Genomic DNA, 14,990 nt, shown 5'->3' on the forward strand with positions numbered 1-14,990 from the left:
ATATGAATGTCTGATTAGGGGATAAAAGCACTATTAGTCATTCTTTCATTCAATAGAAATTAATATTTACCGTGTAACGTTCTTGGCATGACTTGAACTGAATGAGAACAGAAAATACCTCATTCTGTAAGTTAAAAAAAAAGAACTCTTTTTTCAAAGCAGACCTAGACATACCCAGTTGCTGAAAGAGAAGAGCCACACTGGTGCCTGTAACAGGAAGGCTATCATGCAGAGGAGTCTGTATCAGCTGTCGGTCTCCAGCTCCCAAAGAAAACAATTTCTGTAGAAAGAATTTTTTTAAACTGAGTATAAATTTAATTTATATAGAATAAATAAGCTGTTGTCATACAGATAAGTGATTTATCCTGCAAAAATCATTTATTCTGTATATAGAAGTTTAAAGTCAGTAAGAATGATTGAATTGACCAAAGGAGATCTGAAATACAAGGAGACATAAATGTCCTCAAATTGAATGTATAGCATGATAATGTCTTCCTTGAATTTCCATTGAACTAATTGAATAGTTATGGCTTTGAAAGCATTCAATATTACATTTTTAATAATACATTCAAAAACCTTCCAGAGAAAATAAACAAAAACCACAAACAACAATACAAAAACAAAACCAAATACAAACAAACATGAACAATTTAAAACCCATTCAAAACAGAAAAATACATAGTATTTTGTAACTGAAGTTTTTCAATATCTACTGTCTGCTTACATGTTTTAAGTATGAGCCCACTTGTGATGTATGGGTGTTGAAGATAACACTTGTACTAGTCCTGTGATCCTGCTCTGCACATTAAATTAGGATTAAAACTTCCGTTACCTTTCCAGCACAAGAAGTCACCTCCCTTGAGGGAGGCAGGAGATGGGAGTGAAAGGAACGCACTTGTGTACCGCATCCCAAAAAGCAGTGTAACTGCAAAGTAATTTTGCTTTCCTCTGAGTAAACCCACACGACATTCGAGCAGCGAGTGGCTTCAGGCAGTCACCTCTAACCATGAACTACCACAGGCCGGGGGTGTTTCTGTAGGAGCCGTAAGTGTGGCACAGCTCCACCCTGTACAGCAGCAAAGGTGTTGAACGTATGAAGGCAGCAAAGTTCTAACTATTGCACAGCAGCAGTCTGAAACTAAAACACTCCACAGTAAAACCAAGCAAGTCCCTGATGTGTAGCAGAGATGGTCTTCCCCAGCACTTCAGCAGCATACCCGGATGCAGGTCAGTAACTAACTTTGCAGTTGATTATTTCAACAGTGGACACAAGAATAACCTGGGATGCTTCTCAAGGACTTCTGGAGACAAACATCTAAAGAGTGTTCTAAGATGTGTAATTCAGATTTAACCCTAGAAGCATGAAGCTTAAGAAAGAAAACAGAAGAACTGAATTTCTGATTCAAATGGTAGTTTGACACTAGCAAATTTAAGTTTGAAATGAAAGAACATTTGAAAAGAGAAAGCAGAATGAAGAACAGCCAGAAGAGCAAGATTTTTCCTCCCTCTTCTAGCAGAGGAAACAGCCTCTGGGGAAAACCATATTTATGGATGGGGGTTAAAAATAAAAATATATATGAGTAAGAAGTTCAAGTGGAACACCAGAACCTGTAACATGAGGTTCAAATACCACTGGAAAGAAGGGTTTCTGATAGGGAGACACAATCTAATTACTCCTCTTCAAAATCAAAAGGCTTGGGATGCAAAAACCCAGAGACGTGCTTGCCTGGAGAGCAGTAAAGTAGGTATTGACTAAGCTGACAGGACATTTTGCCACTTATCGCAGTAAGAGAAATTCCAAAGCAGCCAGGGCTATGGGAAAAACAGAAAAGAATTAGGGATTTGAAGGACTTCAAGAAATTTGTTAATCCATAGGGTGAGTGGGAAGTGTGAGAAAATGTGTATGAAAACACCTTTCAAATATAGCCATTTGCTCACTTTGTTTCCGGATACGTTTCATGATAAGGACTACAATTTCCCAGTAGTGTCACAGCATAAAGTGAAAGCCAAGCAAATATGACCCAACCAGGTAGTCAGAAAAACACAAATGTAAAGGAATAATTTAGTTAAAGTAACAAACAGACCTGACTTTCTCCTCACAGAAAGCACAGGTAAAACAGGAAGATGTGCAGTTGCTGAAAAACATTTTTATTATTTTTGAATGCATTGGCTACCTGGAATATCTAATTAACTCTGAGAAATCAGAGTCACTTTTGTAGCATTTTTCTTAAATTTTATGAAATTAGAAATTTAAAAGAGTTACTAAGGAAAAGACTGGTGGAATCCTGAACTGCATCAAGGAAAAGACATGGCTAAATGAACTAAAGTGAAGGATGTTAAAAAATGGCAAAGAAAAAAAGCCTTTTAAAAAAAAATCTGTAGCAAGCAGAAATATACCTGAACGCACATTATTATTAAAAATTAAATGTATACAAACTGCTTGATTTGTTACTGTGCCTTTTAAAAAGCCAACTCAGTGACAAAATTAACCCTTTGACCTTATCCTGGAATGGAATTTTTGCTGTCTTTAGAAGACAGGCCACAGGGAAAGCACTCACAGGCCACAGGGAAAGCACTCAGCTGAACTATGATCTTTTTTTCTTCAAAAATATTTGAAGAATTTATTTTTTGTTTTCTTCATAAATTAAATTAACTGGAAAAATACCCTATTCTGCCCCCGCCCCCCATTTACCTGAGACCCTCCAGAAGCAGGGACAAGGCATGAACACAGATTTGCAATGAGAGTCTCCAGCGACACGTTCAGGCTGTCCACATACACAGTATAGATCAGGCCAAGGCAAGCCTAGAAAGGTAGACAAAATACATCAGACTGCTATACGGGCAAGGCAAATGTCAATGTACTTAAAAATCTATGTATATTTATTTTTTTAAATGTGTCTTAATAGTTACTAATGTAATGAAGTACTTTCCAACTGAAGACAAAGTAATTTCCTACAGAAGCAATCATTCACTTAAAAAAATTAGCTTGGCTATTTAGAAGGGATGTATGTGCTGGCAGGTGTAGATATATTATTTTTTAAAAAGAAATTAAATGTTTATATTTGTGCTTTGTTCATTATACCAAAAGTGCTTTACTACAAGTTACTTTTAAAAATCATGACATCACCAAAGCTTTTTAATCTGCACTCTGAATTCTAGAGACCTAAACCTGACTGGTTTCTAGAGTAGAATGCTGATGAATCAATGAGTTTTTGAGGATGGTTTTAAGACTAACATCAAGGATCAACAATTATATATGTTGTATAACTTACATTCTTTATTTTATTATTTCAATACTAGTATATTTTAAAATGAACAGTATCTTAACACTTCAGCACCTCCACATTTTTTTGTCTGGATCCAGTTTTGATAGAGAAATCACAGATAAAGCTTTACCACCTTTACTAATAATTTAATGTAAGATGATTCTAAGAAACCTCTGGGAAAAAGGAAACAAGTAACTTTGTTCCACAGCATCCTTTTGTGCCTTTCAACTCTTGTAATTTTGATAGTCCAGCAAATATTTTAGGAATTCTCTTCTTAGAAATAATTCCAACAGTAACTTTTCATATAACACTTAGTTAAGCTGTGAAACTCATTTCCATGGGTTCTTATAAAATCTGAGCGTTAGGAAACTGGACAAATTATATGAAAAAGCCCACACAACTGACACCTCTGGTTCAGAATGTCTTTTAACTATAAATCACATTGAATTAGGAAAGTATTTTGTGGAATTATTTCTAGAGCCTGTTCTGTTCTTATACATTTTACTCAGCATATGCCACAGGCTGCTATCAAAGGCAAAATACTGGGCTATGTGGACTTTTAATCTTACTCAGTACAGTCATTCATAACGTCTAATGACAACTTAACTGTTGAATGATTTCCTCCTTTGATCTGTAAACTGAACTATATTCGTTTCTCTTAATATGTATCTGTTTAATAAAAAATTAAACTTTTCATTAATCTCATATCAGCCATACTTCATCAGCTGAAAGTAATCCACGATCCTAAATCTCTGTCATGCATCTTCATTTGATTTGGAAGAGGCTCTGACATTCTGCCTTACATACAGAGGAAAACTAGGATTTCACTTTTAATTTACCGTTATATATTTAACCAAATATTGTTAATATGTTGTTTTTACCTGAGCAAGTCTGGCTTTGTTTTAGTAATTCCCTTCATCATACAGTACATTGAGCCCAGAAAAATCCCCATTTCATCTTCTATGTAGATTTAAAACTGCTTGGAGGGTTAAAAAGCACCGCTTCAACCTATAGGGGCTATTTACTGTCATAGACATCACATTTTATCTAGTTCAGTCTAAGCCTACTTTTGCTTTTAAATTCCCAAATCAATCCTAAAATGTTTTAAATCAAAAGTACTGTCACTGCTACTCATTAAAAACATATTTGTCTGCTGACACATATTACAAATGGCAATTGCAAGTGCTTTACCCTGAAAATTTCTGGATAATCTAGTCTGGACACCAGTACCAGACTTTTAGGGGCAAATACTTCTGCAGGTGGAATTAAACCAGACTCCTCTTCACCTTCGATGTCTTTTGTTCCCTTGAAAACAGAAACACTTCAATTAATAAGCAGAAAGAAATCTCAAACTAAAATGCTAGAACTCTTACAAAAAGTTAACATTTCTCAGAACTCTAAAAAAGCAAATGAATGCGTTACTGAAAACTGGTAATGAAGTCAACTAAGAGGACCACATTCCAATGGCTGCCTGAACTCTCTAAAAGCTTCTAGATGCAGTTCAACTTGTTAAAACTCACCTGGGAAGTCATGCACCAATGTACCTAAAATAAAGTTCTCTGAGACACCAGTTTAACAGGACAATGTTTCACATTAAACGCTCACTGTTTCACATTTTAGATAGTGAAGTGGATTATAGAATGGAATCATTTCACATGAAAGGGTTAGCTGATTTACAATCAATCATATTCCAAATAGAGAAAAAACTATATTTGTTTGGTTGTCCTATTCATTTAATTCAATTCTTACAGAACTTCCACTAATGTTACAGCTAAAATGATCTACAAAGTCATCTCCAGCCTGACCCAGTGACACCGGAATCTACAGGAATTTCTCCACAAGAAAACCAGTTCAGATTTCTCAAATAATCCCTCAAACTTGTGAACCACTAAGTTTCTTGATAAAAAAAAAAAAGGTACCAGGCAGATAAATGTGTAGTTGTACATGATATTGTGCAAGTTGCTATAACCTCCTTGCCAGCGCTTACTATTCAATCACAATTATTTTATTATTAGAATCATAGAATCATAGAATGTCCTGAGTTCAAAGGGACCCACAGGGATCATCGAGTCCAGCTCCTGTCCCTGCACAGGACAACCCCCAAATTCACACCATGTGTCTGAGGGCGTTGTCCCATTGCTTCTTGACCACTGATGGGTTTGGCGCCGTGACACCTCCCTGGGGAGCCTGTTCCATGTTTACTCATGACCAAAACTGAAGATGTCACTAAGTACTTTCATTTCTAAAATTCCACACATGCTTCGACAAACTCATTAACTTATTAAGTTTTCAAATGACAGAAAGTCTATTCTTTCCAATTTTTGCATGTAATTCTCTCCACTCCCACACCACCCATCCATTTTCTAAGTTTTCTATTTGTTTCTCCGACAAAGCATTCTTCTAAGCAAACATCACTATATTATCTTAATTAGGAATACAAGAAAAATTACTTCCCATTCCATATAACAACATGAAATATCCGCCTTCTATTTCTGTCACATTACTAGTCATTTCTGCTTATAAAAAATAAAATAATCCAACATCACTTTCCTATTAAATGGAAGAAGCTCTTAAATGCCAAGAATGCTGTGAGTTCATGAGCTTTATTTCACAATCTTAGTTCAGAATGTACAGTTTCTTCAAGCAAACACATGCACTCAAATAAAAGCAGTTAAAACAATTATATTAGAAGTACTTTAAAAGGTGTCAAATTATTTTAATTATGAACAATGCTAGTTACTCTAAGCTTCATGTGGGTGTTTTATTGATAGCAGTCCATGACCAAAGAGGTTTGGAGACCACCACCCCACAGTATCACTGTTCTTCTAGTGGGATACTAAACAGGTTCCTTCAAAAGCGCTTGTTGCTTTAACTAACATAAATGATCTATACTGAAACAAAATACATAATAACAGTCCTACCCTGTCCAGTCCTGTGTGCCTTGGTCAGAGCTGAACGGTGGCAGCTGAAGACATGAGCAGCCATCAGCTGTCAACCACTCAATTGGTTTTGCCTGCGCTTCATTATATAAATATTCTCCTCAGTTTTAGCATCAAACTGAACAGGTCACTGAAAATGTCCAGTAGCTGGTCTCAGCTGGAAGCGGCACTAACAGTGTAGGGTGACACAGAGCTGGTTCCTCCCCTGCCCGCAGGTGAAGGTACCTGCCCCAGAGCCTTGGCCCGTGTCCCTTGCACCCGCAGCGACAGTCCCGGCCTGCGGCTGGTGTCCCCAGCACAGGCCCGTGGCTCTGGAAGCTGCTCCACTACCCTCCAGTTCTGTGTCAGCCTACGCTAAAGCACTTCTCTCACATATCCCCCTGAAAAATAATATATATCAGTATGTGTGTATGCTCAGGGACCCCGGTGCTCTATTTCCATTACTATATAGACAAAAAAAGGGTATGGAATTTTTTATATGTATACCAGAGAAGACGCAAATGCTACAAAATATTTGATGCGGAAACTAAGTGAGATTCTGGAGTTGCTGTAAAACCATCACTGTGATTCTTCCCAACATAAAAGTTAGGTGGTATTTACTTCTGCTATGCCATCCCTTGTCTAAGCAAGATATATTAAAAAAGAAACAAGTATAAGCATCGCTATGCTGAGTCAGACAAGAGGTTGATCCCGAGCAAAGGAGCAGCTCAGTGAGGCTGTTCCTCCAGCAACCTGCAGCTCAGGAACCTCCTGACCTCAGGACAGCCTCTTATCAAAAGAACAATGCAGCATTCAAGTAAAAACAGTCTAAAACGAGAGGATTAATGTTCATATTAAGCAAGCTGTTTTAATTAAGAGGTATGTATAATATTATCATACCAAAATAAAAACAATTGGCACAGCAATATATATACACATGTGGTCAAGTGTCTGGCTTTGTACATTGATCCTTACCTAAACGGCAATCAATACGTACGCAGTGTACATGACTCGTCTAGTTTGCATCTCATTTCTAGGTTAAAATTGTGATTCACAAATGAATAGAGAAGCACAATAACTCAACAGTCACATGTCCCAGACGTTAACTTCTTTCCATCCATTACAATGTTGGCAGGGAGAGCTTTTACATTAGTTACAGTTCCCTCCCCCTAAAGAAGAATGTTTAAATCATAGTTTGGTGGTTAAACACCACTAAACACATAATCAACAAAACTTTATTCTATCAACTGTTCTAAAGAGCAATTATGAATTCCAGGCATAAAGGCAACAGACTCTGGCACATTGTGGACCCTGACAACATCAGGAAAAATGAAATTAAAACATATTCCACATTACTAAAGGCAGGGGAATATGGAAGCTTCTCTAGATACACATGGTACTGAGATAATGAAAACTCGGGGTGCATAGACAGGGAGGAGGTTTCTATAAAAGGCCATTTTCATAAACTCCACTCAACTTCAGATCAAGTCTTGAATTAATTCTTAACTAGATTTAATTTAATACTTTAAGGGCACAATGGCAGCACAGTATTGAATTGATAAATCATTTACGCTATAAAAACACTCTCTTGCTTCATAAAAGATTTATGGAAAAATATAATGTGACTAGCTGTATTTCTTCCACAGCTAAACGTTCTGACAGGCACGCAGGCACATTATTAGGAGTCACTAGACTAAGTAGATAATCATTTTAAACACATGACTTTTAACCTACTTTTCAAGCGAAGTATTAACAGCACAAGCATTCTGTAGCAATACTACATACAAAGCGGTTAAACCACAAACTTAATTCTTTCTAGTTACGCTTTTGCTCAGACACATGCACATTTCATCTTTTTTTATCCCCTTTCTCATCTAAGGAAAAATATTCCCCAATCAAAACCAACAAAATAGAATAGTTGTTTTGTGGTTTTGTTTTGTTTTTCCTGAATACATTTTTATTTTATAAATATAGCATCCACTTTACAACTAAATTTAGAATAATTCAATGTTAAAGAAAACCTTGTGAATGATACATAAACCAAAGCATGAATTTAAATTGGTTAAATAATACTTCTATTTCATTTTGGCGGGGTTTTTTTGGTTTTCTGTTTTGCTTTGTTTTGGTTTGCGTTTGTTTGTTCGGGGTTTTTTTAATCTAGTTGATTATTTTAGTTTTTCTTTTGCACTTTGATTGGAAGAACATGTTAATGGTATTTGGCACACTACTATGGGGCTTCCCTGACATCTCTCTTCTAGACTGTTGGTTAGCAGCCCTTCATTCTACAGTGTAACAGATGAAGAATTTTCTGAATTTCAATTAAATACTGAAAGAGATTCCTTTTTTGATCTCCCCATTTTTATTTCTACATACAGGCAGACTTTGGAAACAGCTGAGATGAGAAAAATGTACCACTAGAGAGCAAACCAGTGTTCCAGATGCTTAAAGATCTATTTCGTTTAAAAGGTGATACACATTTAAAATCTAATCCAGAAATATCTGTGCCTTTAGATTAGAAATTAACATTTTTTTTTAACATTAGATTAATAAAGCTCTGAAACTCTTCAGTAGGCTAAGGAATAGATAATAGAGACTGATGTGACTGTATGAATGAAAGGAACTGTATGATGACCTGAGATTACACATGATTTCACCATGCTTAAAATATTTTGCCACAAAAACATAGATTGGACATCACAGTAACAGATGTTAATACTTATGCCCCATGAGATCAAAAAAGTACGGGAAAAAAATCAAGATAACCAATTTTAAAACTAGATACATAATTACATACTTAAAATTTAAAAATACAATTAAATGAGCATTTATTAATTTGTAAGTAGAACCTGGCTGAGGATGCATCATAAGTTTAAACAGAAAAATCTTATCTGATTTTACAGTAGGGTGCTTTATTTGTTTACTTGTCTTTTTTTTTTCCCTAATGTCCTGCATAAATAATGTATAATAAACTCAGAAAACTGTGAGCCTTCTGTTGAAGGACATATGATGCAATTTCATTTTGCTCAACATGTTTGCTAGAGCTGTAATGTGGCCTGTTAAGAGACTGGTCAAAAAAATGTGTTCCCTGTACATTTAAAGCAGGTCAATAGATTAATAAACTCTTTTTTTTTCATGTATTTTAACAAATATACACAGCCACATCTACACTAAAAAAAAGATACATATACAATTCCTGACCTAACATAGAAATTAGTTTCATAGGTTCTTACTTAAATGAGAATACAGAACTAGAGAGAGCATGACTGCATATATTTCAGCTGTTTGCCTTTCTTTTTGTATCATGAGAAGTATTCATTTATCAGGTTTGTGACCTAAAACAATTGGGTAGACTGGAATGTACAACAACCAACTCACTCAACTAACAGCATAACGTTATAGCTTATTAACTTGGTCAATAAAAGCAGCTGAATTAGCAAATGCATTTGTGCAAGGATTTGAAAAAAAATCTCACAAAAGAGTAAAAGTTCACATGACAAAGAAAAAAAAAACAAAAAAGGAAATTAAGTGTGATCAGCACTGTTCATCATCATCATTCTGCTATTTATTTGTTTGCTTGTTTTCTGAGAACAATTTGTTCCTCAGTTTAGCCAAGGGATGTATATGGCATTAAGCCCAAGCTAGACAAATTCGGACTAATTACTCGAGTGTTTTTTAATAAGGAAGGTATCTGACAACTGCAGTTACCTACTGACAGATCAGGCATGATGCCCCAGATCCACCATCTAGAAAAAGGTTTCATAGCTTTTTAACAGATGCAGTTACAATCAAATGCTTGTGGGCTTGACACATGTATTATTAAAGAAGGTATTTCTTTAATTTAAACTGCTGTCTTTTTGTTTAAAACTCCCTCTACACCTATGAGAAGTTTAAGAACAACTGGGCACAGTTCGTAGCATTTTATCAAATACACTGCAATGAGATACGAGTTTGCAATGTGGATATTAGAAGAAAATGTTAAGAGTTAAGCAAAAAATAAATTTAATGATAAAACATGACACATTTTCCTCAAGTAAGTTGGTGTAGATTGAGAGTAAAAACTTGCTTGAAACTAAAACGTATATTAAATGTTTTCTTCATATGCTACACACAGGGTACTGTGGAAAAATGATTTACACATTGTAATGCAGCAAGTGATGAGTGGTCACGTAGCTCTCCCAGCTCAGCAGCCACGCCAGTCTGTCTGGAGAGACATTAAAGGGAATGTAATGAACACTGGGAACCTGTGAAAATACACGATACAGAGCACACAGGCTTGGCTTGGCATCTTAACATCTTATCATTGAGACCATTTCCAGCCTTCATCAGAATCTCCTGTTGCTTCAGTACCCACTCTACACACTACCCAGCAAAACTTAAGCAGGTACGAATGTGAATATGAAGTAGTCCTGTGACACTTTCTGCCCATTTTGTTTGCTTTAGATCACAAACATATATTGAGTTGAAAATTGTGAGTTTTAAATGACATCTTGTAAGGCCAAGAATACCGTGTTTAGTTTCTGGGCTTAGCATCAAAGGAGTGTAAGAGAGATATTTCATTTGAGCTATTTTTGCACTGGCGTGCCAAAACAGAAGTGGTAACACAGCATGAAAAACAACCCGAGCTCAACTTATCAAACTGATAGCAAAACTGTTAGAAAGTCCTTTGCATTCGGTCGTTTTCTCATTGATCGCACACACAGAATCACAGAATGTCAGGGATTGGAAGGGACCTCAGAAGATCATCCAGTCCAACCCCCCTGCTGGAGCAGGAACGTCCAGATGAGGTTACACAGGAAGGTGTCCAGGTGGGTTTTGAATGTCTCCAGAGAAGGAGACTCCACAACCCCCTGGGCAGCCTGTTCCAGTGTCTGTCACCCTCACTGAGAAGAAGATTCTTCTCAAATTTAAGTGGAACCTCCTGTGTTCCAGTTTGTTCCCATTACCCCTTGTCTTAGCATTTACCACACATTTATACAAATCTAAAATACAAACTGACTTTGTTTCATAGTTTCATATTTGGCCTCAGGTATGTGGAATAGAGAAGAATAACTACAGCATCTACATAACAAGCAAATAGCTCTTTGTAGCTATGAATTAATTTCATTTCCTGTAGATTTATGTCCACGTTAACAACATTTGAGGATTACCTGATGTCTGATAAGAGCTGATCTCATACTCTGATTTTTCCCTCACGTGGCAGTGGACTACAAAACAAATCTTTCTGCTTCCCACGCACTCGTTTTCACAAAAGCTACGGCAAGTACAAGATGTCTACTGTCAGTCACATTTGGCTGATATCACATGTGCTTAAAAATGTTGCATATGGAAAATCAGCACATTAACAGACACTTTCATGTAAGCCACAAACTCAGCTTAAGAAATTATGTTAAAACTTTTAGTAGAAAAAGGTGACTGATTTTGTTCTACTTTAGTGAAAAACTGCAACTTAAAGGCAACAGATGTGGCAGCCAAGAAAACGAAGGACAGCAGCCGACTTTACTCATATTAACCTTACCTTTTTCTTTTTAACAGAGATACTCATTGCTCTGATTTAGCCCTCAAAATTTAAGCTTTCCTCTTGAACTTTCATGAACCTAATCTTGCCACAACAATCATTATTTTAAGATGTGAGCTCTCCTTCTAAATATTGACATTTAACTTAAAAATAACCATCTAGCCAAAGTCTACATTAGGCACTGAAGTAAATTTTTAAACATGAAAATGACCTACCAATATAGTCCAAAAAATTCTCCCTACTACTGAACGTAGTTGATGTTAAGGAACTCACAGAGCTTGAGAACACATCAGCATTCACTCCATCAATATGCAGCTGAATTACAGCCCACATGAACCGTAACTGTCCTCCTTTCACCCTCACCTTCAGAACTTGGACATGTCCACTTTAATACTTGAATATGTATGCCCAAATGTGCTGTTTATCAAATGTCCAACATTGGAGACTCCTAGATAAAGCAACCCTGAACTGTTACCCCGCTCTCTGGGACTGTCAGCTGTCCAGCCAGTCTTGGCTGCTGTTGGCTCCGAGTCTTCCCAGTTGGATCCCAATGTCCCCTGGATGTCTGAGCCCGCCCATGGCAGGCAGCTCCCTGACCTGCCTCTGGTGGAGATGCTGCTTGTTTCCAGACACGAGGATGATCCAGCCATGCCGACTGTGCGTTTCCACTCCAAGCGCATACGCTACTCAAGTCAGTGCATCTAACTGATTAACATTGAGCGGAGAAGAATTGGGGTCATCTTCACGTCAGAGTGAGGAAAATAAATCTAAACTGAGGTACTAAGAGAAAAGTTATAATAGAAAACACAAAGCATTAGACATAGCTTTACCGTTCTGAACATGGAAGCTGGCAGGCATTATTTGAAACTCAGAGGAAATCAAATGTGAACAGAAAGTCAAATTAGAATTGTACTTTTATTAATTCATCCAGTCCTAGAGAGAGAAAGAACATGTCTCATTACAAAACTTCCACTCTAGTACTTCATTATAACTGTCAAAACCAGTTTGCCCTATGCAAAATTTTGCACTGAAATTGTGCCAAGTTCAGCAAGCCCACTGTTTTTCCGCTAACTGCCCAGTAAAGTAGATTTACAGACCACACATGATTTCTTATTTTAAGAAAAATTATTTGAAGTTTGCTTTAGTAATCTCATGCCAATTGTTCCTTTGGGATGGATCCCTTTCTTGCCACGTGACTTAGTCTCTGCGGGTCTAATTTGCAGCCAAATACACTCTTAGCTGGTTTATTAACAATCAAAGGCCAAAAACATTCAGCATCAATTCATTTTATTTACTTTTCCAACTATACAAGCGCATGTATCCAATAAATCCTGACACATGTACTGAAGTTAAAATAAACTTAGCTGACTGCCTCCAAAAGACAAATCTGCATCCTGTCTACAATGTGCTGTACTGAACTGAAACCACAGGTGAACAGATCTACTTCACGGCTTGTTTACACACACAGAGTCATACAACTGCAGCTAAACTTACACTGGAATAATTAGATCAGCATAAAAGCCTTGATTTGATTTAATAATTTTTAAAAAGCAAGATAAACCGTAGTAACGTATAGTAGGGTCACTATCAGCTAAGAAAGGACCAAAGACAGAAAATTACATTAAGATCGTAAACCTCAAGCCTCTGTAACAGGTCAGCTCATTGAGTCCCTAAATACTACTGACACTTCAGAGTAATCATATAGGAGAATAAGGGGTTTGCATTGCACCTTCCAGCATTACACAATATTTATACCACCAGCATCTATCAGATGTTTATGATTTAAAGCACCTCACTTTGAAAACTCCAGAAGATGCTTACTTGCATTAGAATCTAAGCAAACTGAAAGAACGCTGGAACAGAAGTCACTCAGTACCCATGCTTTCCACCTGTCTGTCCAGCTTACGCAGCCACAGGCCAAAGTGTATTTCTGGAGTAGGTCATTGGGCTATACACACCCCAGAATATTTGGGAAGTCCAAGATAATGCATGTGCAGTTGCCCTATAAATGCTGAAACTCCATGGGGCAATAATCAATAGCATTAAGTAACTTTTTTCAACACATTAATCTTAACACTGAAGAATGTTAAAGAACTATAGTGACAAGTCTTTAGCAAGAACTATGCATGTACAAATAGTAATTTCAGAGCTTATAGTTTACTAAATCTTTACGAATTTTCCCAAAGGTAGCGAACTTGATCCATGGATTCTACCCTTTCAAGTGTTACACACCTAATCTGAGGAGGCTGCAGAGACTTAAGCAATGTAAGTATAACAAACAGCAAAAATCAAATTAAGAAAGTTGGTAGTTCATATCCTATTTTAACTCAGTCATAATAGTTTTTTATATAATATAGAACAGTATGTGGAAGCACATCAAGGCAAAATTTTACCTGCACAGATTTTTGGTTTGTTTAATTAAAATACAGTTAACTAACTCCTTTTGATTGCATGTGGGGAAACACATTGAAAATACTTTCAACGAATTGCTGAATTAGTACTACTACTGTCTGCAAGTCAGATTAATGATCTCATCTCTACTGACAAAGAAAAGCTCTGCTTAAAAGATAGTATCCCCCTGTCCTGTGAGCTGAGACTTGGGGCTGCTGTGTAGATGCAGCACAGGAGTGAAGAGGAACAGGAGACCTTTCCCCAAACAGCCTCTGCAGCTGTGACAGCAGGAGCTCCAACCAGGGACGTGTGCAGGTCTGGGAACGCACGAGCCCAGGGATACACAGCACAGGAGAAACTACTGCCAGAGCTATGAGGAAAATGGAAATACATTTTCCTCTGCACAACTCTTCTCACCTTAAAGTTAAGTTCTGGCCTAGAGCAGACTTTAGATGTATAAAAATACAAGCCTATTTCTTGTCATACAGAACGTGACCTGCAACTTTCTCTTCAGACAGGAGCAGAAAGTAAAAAAGGCATTACTTATATCTCTGTATGTTATCATACCATCCATTTTTCAGCAGATTTAGAAAGATGATGGTGTAATATACTAAACATTATTTTAAAAATTAGGGATTTTTCCACGAAATCTGTTTTGAGGTTTTGACAGTAAGAGGTGACTTTCAGAACAAATATATCATTTTGTATATTCACAAAAAGTTATTAAACCTCATCTTAAGAACAACCTGCTAATATAATATCCAAAGGGGGGTCAGAATTCACACTTCAAAAAAGGTACAACTGAACTAAGCATTCTCAGCCTCTACTAAAAAGCAAATGTCAGTAACTCATCAAGTGGCATATGCTTTGACACAATAGGATCACCAACTCTCCAGTCCA

The 14,990-nt window shown here is 36.8% G+C and overlaps 1 protein-coding gene across 4 annotated transcripts in view; it reads right to left on the reverse strand.

The window, feature by feature from the left end:
* SBF2 (SET binding factor 2) overlaps window positions 1-14,990 on the reverse strand; it is a gene marked incomplete at both ends in the record, with an annotated part of 265,908 nt that overhangs the window by 136,088 nt on the left and 114,830 nt on the right. For all 4 annotated transcript variants that reach the window (XM_080346104.1, XM_080346103.1, XM_080346101.1 and 1 more), the window contains 3 exons: window positions 175-280; window positions 2,693-2,803; window positions 4,458-4,571. In XM_080346104.1, coding sequence (XP_080202230.1) covers window positions 175-280; window positions 2,693-2,803; window positions 4,458-4,571 — 331 coding nt within the window. The remainder of the gene's footprint in view (window positions 1-174; window positions 281-2,692; window positions 2,804-4,457; window positions 4,572-14,990) is intronic.

Source organism: Nesoenas mayeri (genome assembly GCF_963082525.1).
Source record: "Nesoenas mayeri genome assembly, chromosome: 5".
NCBI lineage: Eukaryota > Metazoa > Chordata > Aves > Columbiformes > Columbidae > Nesoenas > Nesoenas mayeri.